This window comes from Choloepus didactylus, chromosome 18, assembly GCF_015220235.1.
Source record: "Choloepus didactylus isolate mChoDid1 chromosome 18, mChoDid1.pri, whole genome shotgun sequence".
NCBI lineage: Eukaryota > Metazoa > Chordata > Mammalia > Pilosa > Megalonychidae > Choloepus > Choloepus didactylus.
In genome coordinates, this window is record NC_051324.1 from 45,535,078 (window position 1) to 45,553,682 (window position 18,605).

At 60.9% G+C, this 18,605-nt stretch overlaps 1 protein-coding gene across 1 annotated transcript; it reads left to right on the forward strand.

Annotated features, from left to right (window-relative positions):
- The first annotated feature begins 2,308 nt into the window (after nucleotides 1-2,308).
- Nucleotides 2,309-18,400, forward strand: COL1A1 (collagen type I alpha 1 chain). The gene is given in 53 exon segments (XM_037808854.1): nucleotides 2,309-2,519; nucleotides 3,981-4,175; nucleotides 4,298-4,332; nucleotides 4,437-4,472; nucleotides 4,578-4,679; nucleotides 5,419-5,490; nucleotides 5,743-5,787; nucleotides 5,914-5,967; nucleotides 6,147-6,200; nucleotides 6,727-6,780; nucleotides 6,900-6,953; nucleotides 7,248-7,301; nucleotides 7,389-7,433; nucleotides 7,528-7,581; nucleotides 7,703-7,747; nucleotides 7,929-7,982; nucleotides 8,236-8,334; nucleotides 8,420-8,464; nucleotides 8,548-8,646; nucleotides 8,765-8,818; nucleotides 8,911-9,018; nucleotides 9,098-9,151; nucleotides 9,370-9,468; nucleotides 9,631-9,684; nucleotides 9,776-9,874; nucleotides 10,452-10,505; nucleotides 10,733-10,786; nucleotides 10,902-10,955; nucleotides 11,065-11,118; nucleotides 11,610-11,654; nucleotides 11,744-11,842; nucleotides 12,108-12,215; nucleotides 12,622-12,729; nucleotides 12,952-13,005; nucleotides 13,203-13,256; nucleotides 13,465-13,572; nucleotides 13,660-13,713; nucleotides 13,841-13,894; nucleotides 14,019-14,180; nucleotides 14,291-14,398; nucleotides 14,571-14,618; nucleotides 14,620-14,679; nucleotides 14,782-14,835; nucleotides 14,939-15,046; nucleotides 15,438-15,491; nucleotides 15,588-15,695; nucleotides 16,065-16,118; nucleotides 16,504-16,611; nucleotides 16,703-16,710; nucleotides 16,712-16,983; nucleotides 17,130-17,320; nucleotides 17,589-17,831; nucleotides 17,959-18,400. Coding segments are annotated over 53 exon segments (4,398 nt in total). The 5' UTR covers nucleotides 2,309-2,410; the 3' UTR covers nucleotides 18,106-18,400.
- The last annotated feature ends 205 nt before the right edge of the window (nucleotides 18,401-18,605 follow it).

Here is an 18,605-nt window from a genome sequence, read left to right on the forward strand (position 1 = left end):
GGAAGTGGATATTGGGGTGGGGACTGTCACACACCACACTCACAGAGCCCACCCACCCCAACCCCAGGAGTCTCCAAATATCCCGCAGATCCCCAGATCCATGATGTGGCAAACCCAAGCCACGCTGCTGAGGCTTCTTCTTTTCTTTAAGGTGGGCATGGGAGAGCCCCGGGGCAGGGAAGGGGCACATGGGAGAAGTGGCTGCAGGCAGGAGCCCTTCTGGCTCACAGCATCAGCATGCAGGGGCCACATCCGTCCCCTCACTGAGCCCCACAACACCCTGCTCGGATGACCACCCCAAACATCGGTTCCCTCTGAAGGACAGGACCCGCTTCCCGGGTGAGGGGGCATGCCCCTTGGAACTGACCCCCAGGGGTGGGCCGGACTATGGGTGGGTGCAGCAACTGCCATCTCAGCACCTCAGGCCCCTGGACCTGTCCTGCAGTCGCTGGCACTAGTGGGGGCAGACACCGGGCCACAAGCTGCTGCCACATGGTCGGGATAATTGCTGAAGGCCCGTCCCCCCATTGCTGTCTCCAGCCCTGCCTCTCTGGAAACTATATTTTCCCTTTAATTATAGCCCCTGCAGTCTCCCTCCGCTGCCCCACCCGTACTGCTCACCCTGGCTGCCCACGGCCGACGTGGCTCCCTCCCCTTCTGTTCTTTTGGGTTTTCTTACCCCCCTTTGCCTTCGTTGCACAAAACCAGCTGGGGGAGGGTGTGGAGAGGGGCGGGGGGAGGCAATGGAATCTTGGATGGTTTGGGGGAGGCGGGACTCCCCGCTTCCACGTTTGCAGCTCTGGAGTGAGCGGGGGTGGGGGAGTCGTGCAGGAGGGAGAGGCATTGCAAAGGGGCCCCCATTGCCTTCCCTTAGACCCACAGATTTGGGCAGGATGAGGGTCCCGGATGGACTGGAGTTGGGCAAAGCCCTGTTGGGAGGTTAGGAAATGGGGTGAGGAAGGACACTGGCTTCTGGAGGCATCTCCCCCAAATGCAGCCTACTAAACCACCTCTTGTTTCCAAAGTACTTTGTTGTTCTTGGGACCCCACTCCTGGCTCCAGAGGCAGATAGCAATGGTCAGGATTTTAATGAAAGAGATGGGACAATAGGAAACATACTCTAAAATAAAGTCACTCAGCCTCTCCCGCATTCCACCCCAAACCTCCAAAGGTAAATCTCTCTCAGACACCCAAGTTCTCCCATACACCCCCAAACCTGGGTCCGGGTACAACCAGAGAAGGGGCTTTATGCAGCTCCCAGAAGGGACACTCTCCCTGCTCAAGTGCTCTCCACCCAAGTTCTCTGGTTTGACTATGCTTGGTAGAGGGTCTCTAACCAGTCCCTGACCACAAGACCCTAACACAGTGATTACAGCCCTCCCCTTACAAACTGACTCCCCAACTCTGGGGTGAAGGAGCCCTAGCATACACCCCCCACCCCCACCCCAGAGCCCCATCACTCAATACCAGAGCTTCCTTCAGTAATGAGCATGTAGTCACGTTTCTCACCTAGCGCCTTGCTCCCCACCCCCCACCCCGTCTCTCACAATCCTGCCCAGGGTTTGGGGGAGGCATTGTAGTCCGTCTTGGGGCCTCAGGTATGGCAGAATTGACAGCCTCAAAATAAAAATCCATCCCCCACCCCCCAGTATCTGATTCTTAGTGTCTATTAAGGAATCTCTAACTTGTTCCCCAAATGTTCCCAAGCTCTATTCTCCAGCCACACCAGTAGACACTCCAAAAGGGGACATCTTTTTAATTCCTTGATTCTCCTACTTTGGAGAGGTCCCCCAGCTGGCCTCTTTATTCCCATCTGGAGCTCTTCCCCAGATGTCTCCTTATCTGTTTCAGGAGGGTGAATGAGGCAGGGCCAGGAGGACCCTCTCCCAATCACCCACAACCCTCCTACTTTTGGAGGGTTCCCCACCCAGCTCCCCGATTTCCCTTCCTGCAGATTGGGAGTCCGGAGAGAACAGCAAAGGGGCTCCCCCATCCACTCCTTAGCCCACACTACACTGAGGACCGAGCCGCACCCCAGCGACAGCATCTCTGGCCCAGGCTGGGCTGGGGGGCTGGGGAAGCAGCGCTGGGAAAGGGGGAGATGTGGGGTGGACACCCTTCCCTCTCCTTCCCTCTTCCTCCCCCTCTCTATTCCAACTCCCAAATTGGGGGCCGGGCGAGGGAGCTCTGATTGGCCGGGGGGCGGGCGGCGGGCTCCCCCTCTCCGAGGGGCAGGGTTCCTCCCAGCGCGCGGGCTGGACGGTATAAAAAGGGCCCAGGCTGGTCGTCGGAGCAGACCGGAGTTTCTCCTCGGGGTCGGAGCAGGAGGCACGCGGAGTGTGAGGCCACACATGAGCAGACGCTAACCCCTACCCCAGCCGCAAAGAGTCTACATGTCTAGGGTCTAGACATGTTCAGCTTTGTGGACCTCCGGCTCCTGCTCCTCTTAGCGGCCACTGCCCTCCTGACGCACGGCCAAGAAGAGGACCAAAACCAAGACGAGGACCAAGACGGAGACAGTAAGTCCCAAACTTGTGGGAGTCCAGGGCTACTTGGTATCGCGCCCTGAGCTCATTCCCGCTACTTAAATTGAAACTCGGGATGTGCGGGAGACTCCTGGATGGAAGGGAAATGGTGAGGGAACCTTCCCCCGCGCCCTGGGAGAGAAAAGAGTTCACTTGGGGGTGGGGGGTGGGGACAAACACACCCCCAGGAGTGGGAGGTAAGGATAAAGCGCGGCGCGAATAGGCACAGGAGGGAGTTCCGAGCGCGCACCGCGGAGTGCAACGGGAGAAGTGGGGGTCTGGGTGCAGGGTGCGGGGAAGGCGCGTCGAAAATAGGGTGGGGGCGCCGAGCTGGGGATTTGGAGCCCAAGATGTAAAAAACGATCAGGATGGCTGTGGGATGATTCATAAGGAAAGTTTGTTTGCCCTCTCTGCAGACTAGACATGCTGGAGGAGGGGGCGCGGAGAGTGGGAGGGTGGGAGGCTGAGAAACTTTGGCTCGGTCTTGGCAAGGCGGGGTCCTTGCGCCCTCTGCTGACCAATACTAAGCAGTGCGCCTCTCTGTTGAGCGCTTCCCGGCGCAGGTTCTGGAAAGGAAAGACAGGGATTATTGCGGGCGTGAACCCCGTCTCTAGACCTGGAGCATAAGGCCGGGGACCGCGTAGCCCCTGACTCAAAAGAATCCCAGGAAATTGGCCCCGCCACGTCCCCATTGCTTAGCGTTGCCCGCCATCTAGTGGCCGTCTGGGTAGTTGCTCGCGCGGTGGGCGTGGTTAACCAACTTCATCAGTTTGCGTGCGGACTTTTTGCTTCTTTGGCTGAGGAGTGACCCAGCGGGACTGTCTGGCTTTGGGTGACGGAGGTTGGCCCCGGGAGCTCTGAGATATCTTGGCTCTGGAGATTCTGATGTATCCTAATTTGGGAGTACGTCTTCAGGTTTCGGGGTGGGAGAGCCACTCCAATCAGCCCCTCCTCATCCTTCTAGCTCCGCCCACGCCATCCCACCTGCCCAAAGAACGGGGCGAAAGGGGGGCCGGACCTCCTTGTCTCCTCCCACCCCACCCCTTACTGTCTCACCCAAGCCACTCCTCCCAAGCCTGCCCTCTGGATGGAGCCCCGCCTGTTCTCTCCTCCCCCATGGCTTTTTATTTCACTTGGCTTCAGTGCCAATGGGCTGAGGTTGGAGTTGAAAGCAGCCCTCGCCTAGGGCTTTGTTTAAATTCCTGAGAACTGGAAAGAGTTATAGCCATACTGGCCAGGCGCCTCGGCGCTGTCATGGCGCTGATGGGGAGCAGATGAGCTTTTAAGGATTTGGAGAAAGGGGAGCGGGGAGGGGGATTCGAGGATAAGGCGGGAAGTGGAAAATCTAAGTGTGTCTCTAGGGCAGAGGGAAAAGCAGGCAGTGTTGGGGCCCCTGAAGCCCCGAGGTGGGGGGCTTGGGCGCCCCTGACAGTCCCCCTTCCCCTCCTGCCTCAGTCCCACCAGTCGCCTGCGTACAAAATGGTATCAGCTACTACGACCGAGACGTATGGAAACCTGAGCCCTGCCAGATCTGTGTCTGCGACAAAGGCACCGTGTTGTGTGATGACGTGATATGCGACGATAGCCTGAACTGCCCCGGCGCCAAAATCCCCGCGGGCGAGTGCTGTGCGGTCTGCCCCGACGGCAATGGTGGGGCTCCGGCCCTGGGGCTGGGGGAGGGCGGGGCCGCTCCCTGGCCGTGCGCCCTGCAGGCCTGCGCCGGGGGAGCACCTGGCGGATCCGCCTCTAACCCGCCTCCCTTCTCCCCCTAGCGTCACCTACAGACCAAGGAAGCACAGGAGTCGAGGTAATCCTTTGCCCTCGACTTTTGCCACCCCGCCCGCCGCGCTGCCTCACTGCGCGTCCTTCTCAAACTCAGCCTCTTTTGTTTCTTCTCCCCCAACCCCATAGGGACCTAAAGGAGACACCGGACCCCGAGGCCCAAGGGTGAGCGCCCTCTCTCTCCCTCCCTCCCTCCCTCCTGTATCCGGCTGGGGGTGGGCGCGTGCTCCTGGCCCACATTCACCCCGCCCCCGCGTTCTTCCCCCGCAGGGACCCTCAGGCCCCCCTGGCCGAGACGGTATCCCTGGGCAGCCTGGACTTCCCGGACCTCCTGGCCCCCCCGGACCCCCCGGACCCCCTGGCCTCGGAGGAGTAAGTGGAGAGTGCAGACATCCGTGGAGGGCCTTCTGTCCGCTCCACTCCCCCTACTTTTTTTTTTTTTTTGCAGATGAAATAATTTCAAACTTCCAGAAAAATTGCAGGAATAGTGCAAAGACTTCTCATTTTCCCATATTTGCTTTATCAGTCTTTATGTATATGCATTATTATTATCCTTTTCTGAACCATTTGAAAGTTGTGGATATCAGGCCCCTTTTCCTCCAAAATACTTCAGTGTGTATCTCTTTTAAATAAGAGTATTCTCTTTCATAACCATAGCCTGATAATTAAATTTAGGAACTTTAACATTGATACAACACTGTATGAGCTAATATACAGTCCATATCCAAGTGTTATCAATGTCCTTTACAGCAATTTTTGTCCAATCCAAGATCATGAATTCATTTAATTGTCATGTCTCTTTATTTTAATCTGGAACATTTCTCAGCATTTCTTTCTCTTTCACGACACTGGCACTTTCTGAAGAGTATAGGCCAATTGTTTTGTTGACCATGTCTCCATCTGGGTTTGTCTGAAGCATCCTCATGATTGGATTCAGGTGATGCATTTTTGCAGGACTGTCTCACAAGTAAGCTTGTGTCCTCAGTGCATCACATCCGGAGGCACATGAGGTCAGCTCGCCCCATTATGCATTAAGGGTGATGTTTTCTGCCTTTCAACTCACTGTCCTGGCCCCACTTTCTCATGTCCTCTTGTTTGTTTTTTTCCCTAGAACTTTGCTCCCCAACTGTCTTATGGCTATGATGAGAAATCAGCTGGAGGAATTTCCGTGCCTGGCCCTATGGTGAGCCACTTGGGATGGCAAGGAAGACAGAAGAGGAGAGGGTGGGGATCCAGAGGGGAAGGGCCAGTATTGGGGGTGGGGTGGGGCATAAGTGTCTTGGGAGAAAGATCATCTTTGAAACCTCAAGGTCCAGAAAGGATGCAGGACACCTGAGTAGTCCAAATAAGAGCCAATGGGAGATAGCCAGATCTCACCCAGGTTTCACTTTCCTGCAAATGTATCACCATGCCCCCCTTTCTTCTCCTTCTGTAGGGTCCTTCCGGTCCTCGTGGTCTCCCTGGCCCCCCTGGTGCACCCGTGAGTATCTAGGGTGTCTCCTTACTCCACCCTGGGCTTTGGTCTTTTGGAGATCTCTTGGTGAGATGGGGTGAGGATGGCAGCGGCTTGTCCTACTAAATTCACTCCTCTCTCCTTGTTCTCCAGGGTCCCCAAGGTTTCCAAGGCCCCCCTGGTGAGCCTGGCGAGCCTGGAGCCTCAGTAAGTGCCTTCCACCCTGTCCTCTCTGTACAGATACACATGCCCTCTACAAACACATGGCTTCTCCTACTGAAGGACCCCCCACTTGAGGTCTTCCCCACCTCCTCCTTCCAATCCCAACCTTTCCCTTTTTTCCTTGTCCTGGTGATTCTAACCTCTTCTCTTCCTCTCTCCTCTAGGGTCCCATGGGTCCCCGTGGTCCCCCTGGCCCCCCTGGCAAGAACGGAGATGATGTAAGTAGCCCCAGTGAGAAGATCCCATCTGACCCTACCGTCTCCGTGGACTCGGTCCCTGTCATCTCCACCCCAGTGCCCCCATCGCCTTTGGGGTTGATACCCAGAGGAAGGTGGGCCAGTTCTCCCTGATGCACTGCTGGGGGCCCTTGAACAATGGTCTTGCCCCTTTGTGGGTTGTATTTCCCCATCTCCCTATAAGTACTGCCCCCCTAGCCCCAGCCACCTCAGCCGTCCTCAGCCCCAGCCCTTGGGATAAACAACTTCCTCAGGCTTAACCGCTCTGGGCACCCAGATGTGCTCTCCCTCCGGTGAGATTAAAATGCTGGTGACAGGAATAAGCAGAAATTCCTTTGGAAGGACTCCAGTCTCAGCAAAGGAGTCTCAGATTTAGATTGAGCTCTAGCTTCAAAGACAAGATTCTGGGCTCCTAAGCCTGACCTTCACCGATCCCAAGAAGACTTGGACCACCCACACTTTTGCAGCCTGGGGGCCTTGGCCTGATGGCCTTTTCTCTCCCTCTCAGGGTGAAGCTGGAAAGCCTGGTCGTCCTGGAGAGCGTGGGCCTCCTGGGCCTCAGGTGAGGGGGGTGGGGTGGCTGGCTGCTCGGTTTTGCTGCACGGGGTCTTCATTTAGGAGACACAGCCAGTGGTGTCGTCTAACGTGCCTCCCTCTGTCGGCCTTTCCCTTTCTCTCCAGGGTGCTCGGGGTCTTCCCGGAACTGCTGGCCTCCCTGGAATGAAGGGACACAGGGTAAGTCCCTTCTGATTGTTTAAGCCCCCAAAGCCCCAAGCATCCCACCATGGGTAAGTGGCAGCTGCAGAAGTCCCAAGGAATACGGAGTAGACATCCCAAAGAACTTCCCTCCCTGGGAAAGCAGACTCATTAAAGGGGTTGGGTGAGATCTTGGGCCCCTTGGGGGTTAGTCCGGCTCAGAGACGGGGAGCGCTGTGCTGACCTCCTGCGCTCCGTCTCAGATCTGGGTGGATGTCAAGGTGGTCCAGCCCCTCCACAGGGGCTCACCTTGGTGCTCCTCCCCTGCCTTAGGGTTTCAGTGGTTTGGATGGTGCCAAGGGAGATGCTGGTCCTGCTGGTCCCAAGGTAAGAGGCCGCCTGCGGGTGGTGGTCCCCCACCTACCCCCGCCCCACCGTGGACAGACTCCTCACTCTTAGCTCTCTGCTCTGCAGGGTGAGCCTGGTAGCCCGGGTGAGAATGGAGCTCCTGGTCAGATGGTGAGTGTGTCCAGTTCCACAGGGCAAGAAGGAGGCTTGGGAGGAAGTGGGGAGTCTTCCCATCTCATTTGGCTTCTCTTGGTTTGGTTGCTAGGGCCCCCGTGGTCTGCCTGGTGAGAGAGGTCGCCCTGGAGCCTCTGGCCCTGCTGTAAGTGCTCTTGGACCAGTGGGGGAGGGGGTCCCCTGGGCCCTGGCAGGGGCTCCCCAGGAGCTGCAGGGACTGGCCGTCGCTCAGTGGCCACGACCTGGGCTTCCCCTCTCTCCTGCAGGGTGCTCGTGGTAACGATGGTGCTACTGGTGCTGCTGGACCCCCTGTGAGTGTGACCCCAAGACCTCAGTGCCTGGGAGTGGGGAGTGGGGAGGGGTGTCAACTTCAGCTCTTGGGGCTGACGGGGACAGGGCCATGTTGGTCTGAACCCCAGGCCCTCTTCTCACCCAGGGTGTGACTTACATCTGCCACCTTCCTTCTTGCTAACATCTCCATTTCATTCCCAGGGTCCCACTGGTCCCGCTGGTCCTCCTGGATTCCCTGGTGCTGTTGGTGCTAAGGTGAGGCCATCCCCCTGCCCCCTGCCCTCCTCTGAGCATGGCCCCCCATTGGCCAAGAGGTGGGGGTCTCCCTGTTCTCCAAACCAGAGGGGCAAGAGAGAAGCCCATTCCCCAACACCTTCGTCTTGAGGTTCCCTTCTCTGGTCTTGAAATCTTGATTCCTAGTGTCCAGCCTCTGTCTCCCTGCCCCTGCTGTTCAGAGGGGAGGTGGCCCTCCAGGGTTGCTCCTGATGTGTCCTTTCTTCCCATCCAGGGTGAAGCTGGTCCCCAAGGAGCCCGAGGCTCTGAAGGTCCCCAGGGTGTGCGGGGTGAGCCCGGGCCCCCTGGCCCTGCTGGTGCTGCTGGCCCTGCCGTGAGTGTCCCCTCCTCGGTGCCCCCTGTGCCACCCCAACCTCAGAGCCCTTGCCTGTCCTCACCCCCCTTTCTCTCTGCCACAGGGAAACCCTGGTGCTGATGGACAGCCTGGTGCTAAAGGTGCCAACGTAAGTGTCCTGCCCCTGGCACCCCCACCCACCTACCCTGCCCGCCCCTCCTGGGCCCTCAACTGTCTCTCTGCCTCCCACAGGGTGCCCCTGGCATAGCTGGTGCTCCTGGCTTCCCCGGTGCCCGAGGCCCCTCTGGACCCCAGGGCCCCAGTGGCCCTCCCGGCCCCAAGGGGAACAGCGTAAGTACTGCCCTCTCGTTTCTGCTCCACCCACGCGCTGGCTCCAGTGTCACCCTGCTCCGGGGACACCGAGGATCACGACCCTCAGCTCGTCCTCTTCTCCCCCTGCCCCCCACAGGGTGAACCTGGTGCTCCCGGCAGCAAAGGAGACCCTGGCGCCAAGGGAGAGCCTGTAAGTGCCCCTGCCGCCCCTCCCACAGCTCAGCCTGGCCTGCCCGGGGAGCCCCTCACCACAGGCCGCCCCCTCCCCTCTGCCCTCTCCAGGGCCCCACTGGTATTCAAGGACCCCCTGGCCCTGCTGGCGAAGAAGGAAAGCGAGGAGCCCGCGGTGAACCCGGACCCACTGGCCTGCCCGGGCCCCCTGGCGAGCGCGTAAGTGCCCCCTCCCCGGCCTGCCCCTCGCCCCTTCTCCAGCCCCCTGCCAGCTCACTGGCCTCCTCTCCTCCTTCAGGGTGGACCTGGTAGCCGTGGTTTCCCTGGCGCAGACGGCGTTGCTGGCCCCAAGGTAAGATCTCCTCCATGACTGGGTGCCCCCTTCCCCTTCTGCGACACTGGGGCTGCACATGGCTCTCCCTTGGCACTCCACCTCCCCTCAACCTCCCCCTCCCGCAAAGCCCCCCTGAGCCACCCCTTCCCCCCCCACCCAGGAGGGAGAAGATTGCGGCCCATGGTAGAGGCCCAGCTCGAGGCCCTCATTGTTCCTGTGCTCTCCCCAACCCCCAGGGTGTCCCTGGTGAACGTGGTTCTCCCGGCCCTGCTGGCCCCAAAGGTTCTCCTGGTGAAGCTGGTCGCCCCGGTGAAGCTGGCCTGCCTGGCGCCAAGGTGAGACCCAGCCCCTCTGCCCAGCTCAGCCCAGGCTCCTGCCTGTTTGGGGTCCTTGGTTAAGAGGTCTGGAGTGGGACCACAGGGTCTGCCCTCTGGAGTGCTCCCCTCCACCATCCCCTGCTCCCCTGTCCCACTCACACCTGTCTGCCTCCCCTCCAGGGTCTGACTGGAAGCCCTGGAAGCCCTGGTCCTGATGGCAAAACTGGCCCCCCTGTAAGTATAGTCTCCCCGTGTGCCCCCCGCCCCACTCCCCTGCCCACCCACCCTCCAGTCTCACTGCTACCTTTGTGTCCTCCATCCTCAGGGCCCCGCTGGTCAAGATGGTCGCCCTGGGCCCCCAGGCCCCCCTGGTGCCCGAGGTCAGGCTGGTGTGATGGGCTTCCCTGGACCTAAAGGCGCTGCTGTGAGTACCTGGCAAGAAGTGACCCAGAGCCTGAAACAGCCTGGCCTGGGGGGTGAGGGCCCGGCCGCAGGCCCAGCCCTGTCACCCACATGCCTCGGCCACTCTGGGCCTCAATCTCCCTAACCATAAAGCAAGAGCTGCCTCCTGGCCCTGCTCTTGCTGCTCTATCGTTGGAAATAGGTGTTGTTGGTGCCAACCAACACATACACTTAGGAGTGGGCCTTAGATGTGATAGTCACCCCCCAAATCTTGGGGGCTTCTTTGGGGGTCCAAAGGAAATGCCAGAGGAGATGAAAGCCCTTTTAGTTCAGGTCATCACAGTAACCAATGAGGGGGAGAAGGCCTGAAAGGGCATCTGGTTTGGGGAGAGGGGAGCAGGGAGAGGCTAAGGGGCCAAGCAATGAAAATTGGCAAAGCCGTTTCCCCAGGGGAGCAAAGCTTATCTTCAGAGCTTGCAATGTGTTTTGATAAGAAATCCCCTTAAAAAAAAAAACTGCACTCAAAGTAAACAAGAGGGACCCAGGAGGCCCTGGTTTCTCGCTTCAGCCCACTCAACCCCGATTTCTCTTCCCCCCAGGGAGAGCCTGGCAAAGCTGGTGAGCGAGGTGTTCCCGGACCCCCTGGTGCTGTTGTAAGTATCTCTTTGGGTCCCTGACCCCTTGTGCTCCTGCCCATGGCACATACCCTCCCGGCAGGAGGGACAGAGGTGGCTGAGGTGGCCCTTCAGCAGAGCCCCAGGAGCCACTGGCAGGGTCTGCTTTGTCCCGAGCAGCCCCAGGCCTCGCCCACCTGTACCCTTCTTTCTGCAGCCTGCCAGAGTCTCACCACCCTGAGTTCTTCTTTACTCTCTCCCCCCAGGGTCCTGCTGGCAAAGATGGAGAAGCTGGAGCTCAGGGACCTCCCGGCCCTGCTGTAGGTGGCCCTGACCAGGAGGCCTGGGAAGGGGGCTGTGGGGCAGGGAAGGGGAGACACCCCCTGCCCTCCTCTCCCAGGCCTTCCCCTGACAGCATCTTCTCTCCTGGGACAGGGTCCTGCTGGTGAGAGAGGTGAACAAGGCCCTGCTGGCTCCCCCGGATTCCAGGTGAGACCTCATGGCTGTCGGGGTCGGGAGGGGAAGTGGGGAACACTCCTTGTGTTTTTTTCCTACCACAAACCACCCCTCTTATCTCTCCCCCATTTCCCACCTACAGGGTCTCCCCGGCCCCTCTGGTCCTCCTGGTGAAGCAGGCAAACCTGGTGAACAGGTAAGAGGTAGCATGGGCCAAAGGGTAGGGAATGTGGGAAAAGGTTTACAGAGGGAGAGGCCGCCTCTCCAGGCTAATCAGATGGCCACCTGCTAGAAGGCTCAAGGTTAGACACCAAGAAGGACTTCCTATCATGAAGGGATTTGCACAGAGGGAAACAGGGAGCTACAACTCTGCATGATATGATCTGGAAGGAGCTAAATTGCTACTAGTCTGGGTGATTTCTTAGAGCTGCTGGAATTTTCTCTGAGGCCTTCCCAAGAGCCTTCTGATTATAACACTAGGCCCAAAGTTGGGTGTGGGGTGCTTAACACATCCCAATCTGGAGTAGAGGAACCGCTCGGGATAATCCCAGTTCAGGGATGAGAAAGGGCTCATCTCTAATCCTGGACCCTGAGGGGCAGCCCCAATGGGGGGGGGGGGTGTCAGGAGTGCTTTCTAGTGGGGAGCACCCAGATAGGCTTCGCTCACTGTTTCTCCCTCCCCCTCAGGGAGTTCCTGGAGACCTTGGTGCCCCCGGCCCCTCTGGAGCAAGAGTAAGTAGAGCCCGTCTCACCTCTCATCATTGCCCTGCTCTTGGCCCTGTCTCTGGATGGCCATCACGTGCCCCGTCCTTCGCTTCTAGGGCGAGAGAGGTTTCCCCGGCGAGCGCGGTGTGCAAGGCCCCCCTGGCCCCGCAGGTCCTCGCGGGTCCAACGGTGCTCCTGGCAACGATGGTGCTAAGGTGAGGGCGGCCCAGAAAAGGGCTCCAGCCTGCAGCCCAGAGACCGTGTCCCACCCCTTCTGCAGTGGGGCATGGCTGAGGCCATCTAGCTGGCGGGGAAGGGGTGCAAGACTGGGGTGCAGTCCCACGTGCAGCCCCAGGTTCGGGCTGTGAGCCTTCCCTCTTAGCTGGTACCTGGAGCCTGGGAGACATCAAGAGGGGCTCTGGGCTCTGACCCACCCCTGGGACCCCCTGCCTCACTCCAGTCTTCTTGGCTGTCACATAGGGTGATGCTGGTGCTCCTGGAGCCCCCGGTAGCCAAGGCGCCCCCGGCCTTCAGGGGATGCCCGGTGAACGTGGCGCAGCTGGTCTTCCAGGCCCCAAGGGTGACAGAGTAAGTTCAGCCCGGCCTCCCCCCTGAGCCCCGCGAGGGCCCCTCGCTCTCCTGCCTTGGCTCCCTCCGCCCCTCTCCTTCCCCCCTTCTTCCCCTCTGGCATCTTTGCTGCTGAGTCCTGTTCCTGAGGTCCCTCTCCCCTAGTTGCCGTGGTGATGAGAGGTGGGGCGGTCCCCTTGATGGAGTCTCCCTTATTCCCGCCACACCGGTCAGGAGGCTCTTAGCCTGAATTCCACCTGAATGCCTAGGAAGCACCTCTTCCCAGGAGGGATCTTGAGTCCTCGGCACCCTCCCGGACAGGGCAGGGCTGGGGTGGTGGTGGCTCTTGGGTCCCAGACACAAGCAGGACACGACGGATCCCCTCCTTGCCCCATGCTGGACATAACAGGCTTTTCTGTGTCCCTAGGGCGATGCTGGTCCCAAAGGAGCTGACGGTGCTCCCGGCAAAGACGGCGTCCGTGGTCTGACTGGCCCCATCGGTCCTCCTGGTCCTGCTGGTGCCCCTGGTGACAAGGTGAGGGGCCACCTCTCTGCCTTCTCCCCTAACAGTTTCCCCCGCAGGCCCAGGCCTGGCTCGCTGGTGGGGGGGTGGGGGGCAGGTCCTGCTGCCCTGAGCTGCTGACCCAGGAAGGATGGGAAGGGGGTGGGGGAGGCTGTCCTGGGGTCATCCTCCAGGGGTCTTCAGGGGTTCAGGGTGGGCCGCTGACCTGAGCCTCCTCCTATCCCTCCTTCATAGGGAGAAAGTGGTCCCAGTGGCCCTGCCGGTCCCACTGGAGCTCGTGGTGCCCCCGTAAGTACTGACGCCTCTGTTCTCAGCCCCTTCTCTGCACCCCAGCCCCCTTGCTGTGACCCTCCACAGTCCCCCCCACCTGCTCTGGCTCTGGGGAATGCCACCCCATGGCCTCCCCTTCCCCTGCCCCCTCCACTCTACCCCACCCCAGTATCTCCGCCGTCTGGGCAGCACCCATTTGTCTCCTTTCCTTCCAGGGAGACCGTGGTGAGCCTGGCCCCCCCGGCCCTGCTGGCTTCGCTGGCCCCCCTGTGAGTACCAAGCTCCCTTCATTTCCTGTCACCAACCAGGACCCAGGACCTTGGGGGATGGAGACGAGGACAGAGGCCTCGGCCTGAGTTGGGGGAGGGCTGGGAGGGGATTGTTTCCTGCCTGAGTTACCGCTCCTGCCCCCACCCGGAGGAAGCCCCCACCCCCCAGCAAATCCTCCTCCCCGGCTCACCCCTCTCCTTGTCCCAGGGTGCTGATGGCCAACCTGGTGCTAAAGGTGAACCTGGAGATGCTGGTGCTAAAGGCGACTCTGGTCCCCCCGGCCCTGCCGGGCCCACTGGCCCCCCTGGCCCCATCGTAAGTACCTCACCTTCTGTGTGTTGGCTGCTGGCAGGCCCGGGCCCAGGACTGCTCCCCCGCTGACGTCCCCGTGCTCTCCTGCAGGGTAACGTTGGTGCTCCTGGACCCAAAGGTGCCCGTGGCAGCGCTGGCCCCCCTGTGAGTACTCCCCCTTCTCTGCTCCCCTCACCCTGCTAAGCCTCTCCCCAGCCAGTGGTGAGACCAAGGGGCGCTGGGCCGGGCAAATGGCTCTTCTTCTGACCACCCCTTTGCTCTCGTCTGCCAGGGTGCTACTGGTTTCCCTGGTGCTGCTGGCCGAGTCGGCCCCCCCGGCCCCTCCGTAAGTACCCGGTAGAGACGCCACTGCTCCAGGCCGGGGCGGTGGGGGACACGGCCTATCAGGACAGGCCTCGGTGCTCCTGAATCCACTGGACTCTGACAGCCCCTCTCCTGCCCCCCTGCAGGGGAATGCCGGCCCCCCTGGTCCCCCTGGCCCTGTTGGCAAAGAAGGCGGCAAAGGTCCCCGTGGTGAGACCGGCCCCGCTGGACGTCCCGGTGAAGTTGGGCCCCCTGGTCCCCCCGGCCCCACTGGCGAGAAAGGATCCCCCGGTGCTGACGGACCTGCCGTAAGTGCTGGGGTCTCGGCAGCTCTGGGGGCGTCCACGGGCGCCATGGCCCAGAGTGGGGAACGGCGCCATGCCAGCCGTGAGATGCCTCACCCCGTTGCCTCCCACAGGGTGCCCCCGGTACTCCCGGGCCTCAGGGTATCTCCGGACAGCGTGGTGTGGTCGGCCTGCCCGGGCAGAGAGGAGAAAGAGGCTTCCCCGGTCTTCCTGGCCCCTCTGTGAGTGCCCCTTGTCATGGGGGACCCCGAGAAGCACCATCCCAGGGCCTGGAGGGCAGGATGGGGGTGGAGGAGCCAAAAGGGAAGGATTCTGGAGAGAACACCCCTCGGGGGCTCGAGGGCCCTTCCCCACCCTCCCTCTGACCTGCCGCTTTCTCCTGTTCTCCCTCAGGGTGAACCCGGCAAGCAAGGACCTTCCGGCTCAAGCGGCGAACGTGGTCCCCCCCGGCCCTGTCGGCCCCCCTGGGTTGGCTGGACCCCCTGGTGAATCTGGACGTGAGGTGAGCAGCCCCCAGCAGCCAGGCCAGGCTGTGGTGTGAGCCTCTGGGCCTTGGCCTGACCCTTCCTCTCCCGGGCTGACTCTCGCCCCTCAACCCCTGCAGGGCTCCCCTGGTGCTGAAGGCTCCCCCGGACGAGATGGCTCTCCTGGCCCCAAGGTAAGACGGCCACCCCCAGGGCCACAGCCCTGCCCGCCCCTCACCTGCCACTCCCGGCCCCTTCAGCTGGGGCTGACCCGCCGCCCCTCCCTGCCCCTCCCAGGGTGACCGTGGTGAGAGTGGCCCCGCTGGACCTCCTGGTGCTCCCGGTGCCCCTGGTGCCCCCGGCCCCGTCGGCCCTGCTGGCAAGAATGGCGACCGTGGTGAGACTGTAAGTAGCCGCCCCTGCTCCCTCTCCTGGGCAGGCCGGGGACTCTCCAGGCCTGCCACGAGGCCAGAGCTGGCCATCGGACTTCACCTGGGCTGGGGGGACTGGGGGGAGGGAGGGGGCCTTGCCAGACATCCGGGCCCTTGGCCTTCCTGGAGAACTGAGCCGGAGCTCAGCCTCTAAGCCCCAATCCCAGACACTACCCCTCCCTGCTGAGGAATGAGGTTTGTCCCCGGGGACTGGTCCCCTGCTCACAGGAAGCCTGCGCTGGGGAGGTTTGTCTGCGGGTCGGGAGAGAAGTGGTCCCAGTGGGAAAGAAGGTGGGCAACGGGATCTGGCTGAGGGGAGATGTCACCCCGCAGCTGGGCTCTAACACGCGCTCTGCTCTCCCCAGGGTCCTGCTGGTCCCGCTGGCCCCGCTGGCCCCGCTGGTGCCCGTGGCCCCGCTGTAAGTGCCCTGCTCTGGCCCCGGTGCCCTCAGAACCCTCGTCCCACTTGGTCTCCCAGAACTTCCACTGACAGCCTGTCCCCTCTTCTCCTCTAGGGACCCCAAGGACCCCGTGGTGACAAGGGTGAGACTGGCGAGGCAGGAGACAGAGGCATAAAAGGCCACCGTGGCTTCTCCGGCCTCCAGGGTCCTGCTGGCCCTCCCGTGAGTATGCTCAGCACCTTCCTGGGCCCCGGCTGCCATCATGTCCTCCTCATCATCTCCCCTGCTGTGCTGTAGCATGCACGTTGCCTCAGTTTCCCCCTCTAGTCTGGGATCTGAAGATTGAGGGGCTTTTCCTGAAAGGAGTATTTCCATAAATTTATGGGCATTTCCATAAACCTTTCTGAGAGGGAGAGGGGGTGGACAGAGAGGGATCGTGGGCAGGGTCTAAGCCCACAGGATGCCTTGGAGCTAGACTTCCAGAATATCCAAGCCAAGGGCAAGTTGCCAAGGGCCGCTCACCCCGCAGCCCAGCCCTGCTGGCTGCACTCGGCCGAAGGGGCCTGACTCGCCTTTGCACCCACCCCGCAGGGCTCTCCTGGTGAACAAGGCCCCTCTGGAGCATCTGGCCCTGCTGGTCCCCGCGTAAGTCACACCTTCTTTCTCCTCTTCCTGGGCCCCAAGCCCAGGCTCACTTAGGGGACCCTTGCCTGGAACACAGATATCCTTTGCCTCTCTGGGAAAAGGAAGAAGGGAGAAGGGAGAAGGGACGGGTGGGGGCAGGGAAGAAGAGTCTGGGACAAACAATCCTCTCCAGCCCTCAGCCTCCCCCTGCCCCATTCCTTCCTCCCACAAAATGTTTCCTGGCTCAGCTGTGGGAATGAGCGGTGACTCATCTTGGGGAGAGCTGGGGCCTCATGGGGCCAGGAGCCAGGGCAGGCAGGGAGGGCAGTGGGCTTCTCCGCCAGAGCTGGGGTGTGGTGTGCTTTCTGGCTTCCTCCAACCCTCTCCTTTTCTCGCCCTCCCTCAGGGTCCCCCTGGCTCTGCCGGCTCTCCTGGTAAAGACGGACTCAATGGTCTCCCAGGCCCCATCGGCCCCCCTGGTCCCCGAGGTCGCACTGGCGATGCTGGTCCTGTTGTACGTAGCCCCCCAGCCCGTCTGCCTCACGGCCCTCCACCCTGAAAGCTCTCGGACCCCAGTAATCCTGCTCCCCTCCCTCTCTGCACAGGGTCCCCCCCGGCCCTCCTGGACCCCCTGGTCCTCCTGGCCCTCCCAGCGGCGCTTTCGACTTCAGCTTCCTGCCCCAGCCACCTCAAGAGAAGTCTGAAGGTGGCCGCTACTACCGGGCCGACGATGCCAACGTGGTCCGTGACCGTGACCTCGAGGTGGACACCACCCTCAAGAGTCTGAGCCAACAGATCGAGAACATCCGGAGCCCCGAGGGCACCCGCAAGAACCCCGCCCGCACCTGCCGTGACCTCAAGATGTGCCACTCCAACTGGAAGAGCGGTGAGGGCCTGCCTCCTCCTCCTGTGTGACGGGGCTGGGCCTGGGGGGGGCCCGGGTGCCAGTGTCCCCTGCCCGTGGGGGACCCTGTCTCCTCCTGGTGCAGACGGCCCACCTCCCTGACCCCGTCCTGCCCTGCCCCACCGCAGGAGAGTACTGGATTGACCCCAACCAAGGCTGCAACCTGGACGCCATCAAGGTCTTCTGCAACATGGAGACAGGCGAGACCTGCCTGTACCCCACCCAGCCCCACGTGCCTAAGAAGAACTGGTACATCAGCAAGAACCTCAAGGAGAAGCGGCACGTCTGGTTCGGCGAGAGCATGACCGATGGATTCCAGGTGTGCGCAACGGACTCAGAACCACTCAGGCAATGGGCTGGCCCAGGACTCGGGAGGAGCGTGGGGCTGAGGCCTGGGCTGGACCTCTGCTAAGAGGGACAGACAGAGCGGGGTCAGGAGGCAGGAGGTTCTTGACACTGGCTTAGACACCCGGTGCCAGTGGGCGAGTGATGGGGTGTTAATTGGGGTTCTCTCTGAGGACACAAGGGAGGGAGGCCAGGATTAGAGGGTCCTGCGGGGCCGCTCATGCCTCATTGCCCCCCTGCAGTTTGAGTACGGCAGCGAGGGCTCCGACCCTGCGGACGTGGCCATCCAGCTGACCTTCCTGCGCCTGATGTCCACTGAGGCCTCCCAGAACATCACTTACCACTGCAAGAACAGCGTGGCCTACATGGACGAGCAGACTGGCAACCTCAAGAAGGCCCTGCTGCTCCAGGGCTCCAACGAGATCGAGATCCGGGCCGAGGGCAACAGCCGCTTCACCTACAGCGTCACCGTGGATGGATGCACGGTGAGTCCCTGGGCAGGGCTGGGCCCTCTGGGCTCTGCTGATGGGGACAAGCCAGAGCCCCCTGGCCCCCTCTCCCACGTGGTGACACCCCTCTCCCATTGTCTGCCCTCCCCCGCCCCACCCCCAGAGCCACACCGGAGCCTGGGCCAAGTCAGTGCTCGAATACAAAACCACCAAGACCTCGCGCCTGCCCATCATCGACGTGGCCCCCTTGGACATTGGTGCTCCAGACCAGGAATTCGGCTTCGACGTTGGCCCTGCCTGCTTCCTGTAAACTTCCTCCGCCCCCACCGGGCTCCCTCCCACCCAACCCACTTCCCCCCGACCCTGGAAACAGACAAACAACCCAAACTGAACCCCGCAAAAAACAAAAAAATGGGAGACAATTTCACATGGACTTTGGAAAAGATTTTTTTCCTTTGCATTCATCTCTCAAACTTAGTTTTTATCTTTGACCAAACTGAACGTGACCAAAAAAACCAAAAGTGCATTCAACCATACAAAAAAAAAAAAAAAAAAAAAGAATAAATAAATAACTTTTTAAAAAAGGAAGCTTGGTCCACTTGCTTGAAGACCCATGTGGGGGTAAGTCCCTTTCTGCCCATTGGGCTTATGATACCCCAACTCTGCCCTTTCTGCTCACTTCCTCCATTCCCCTTGGGGCCTCCCCTCTACTGCTCCCCAAATCTAAGTCTCCCCAAAAGACGCAGGAAACAATGCATTGTCTGCCCAGCAGCCAAAGGCAATGCTCAAACGCCCAAATGGCCCTCATGC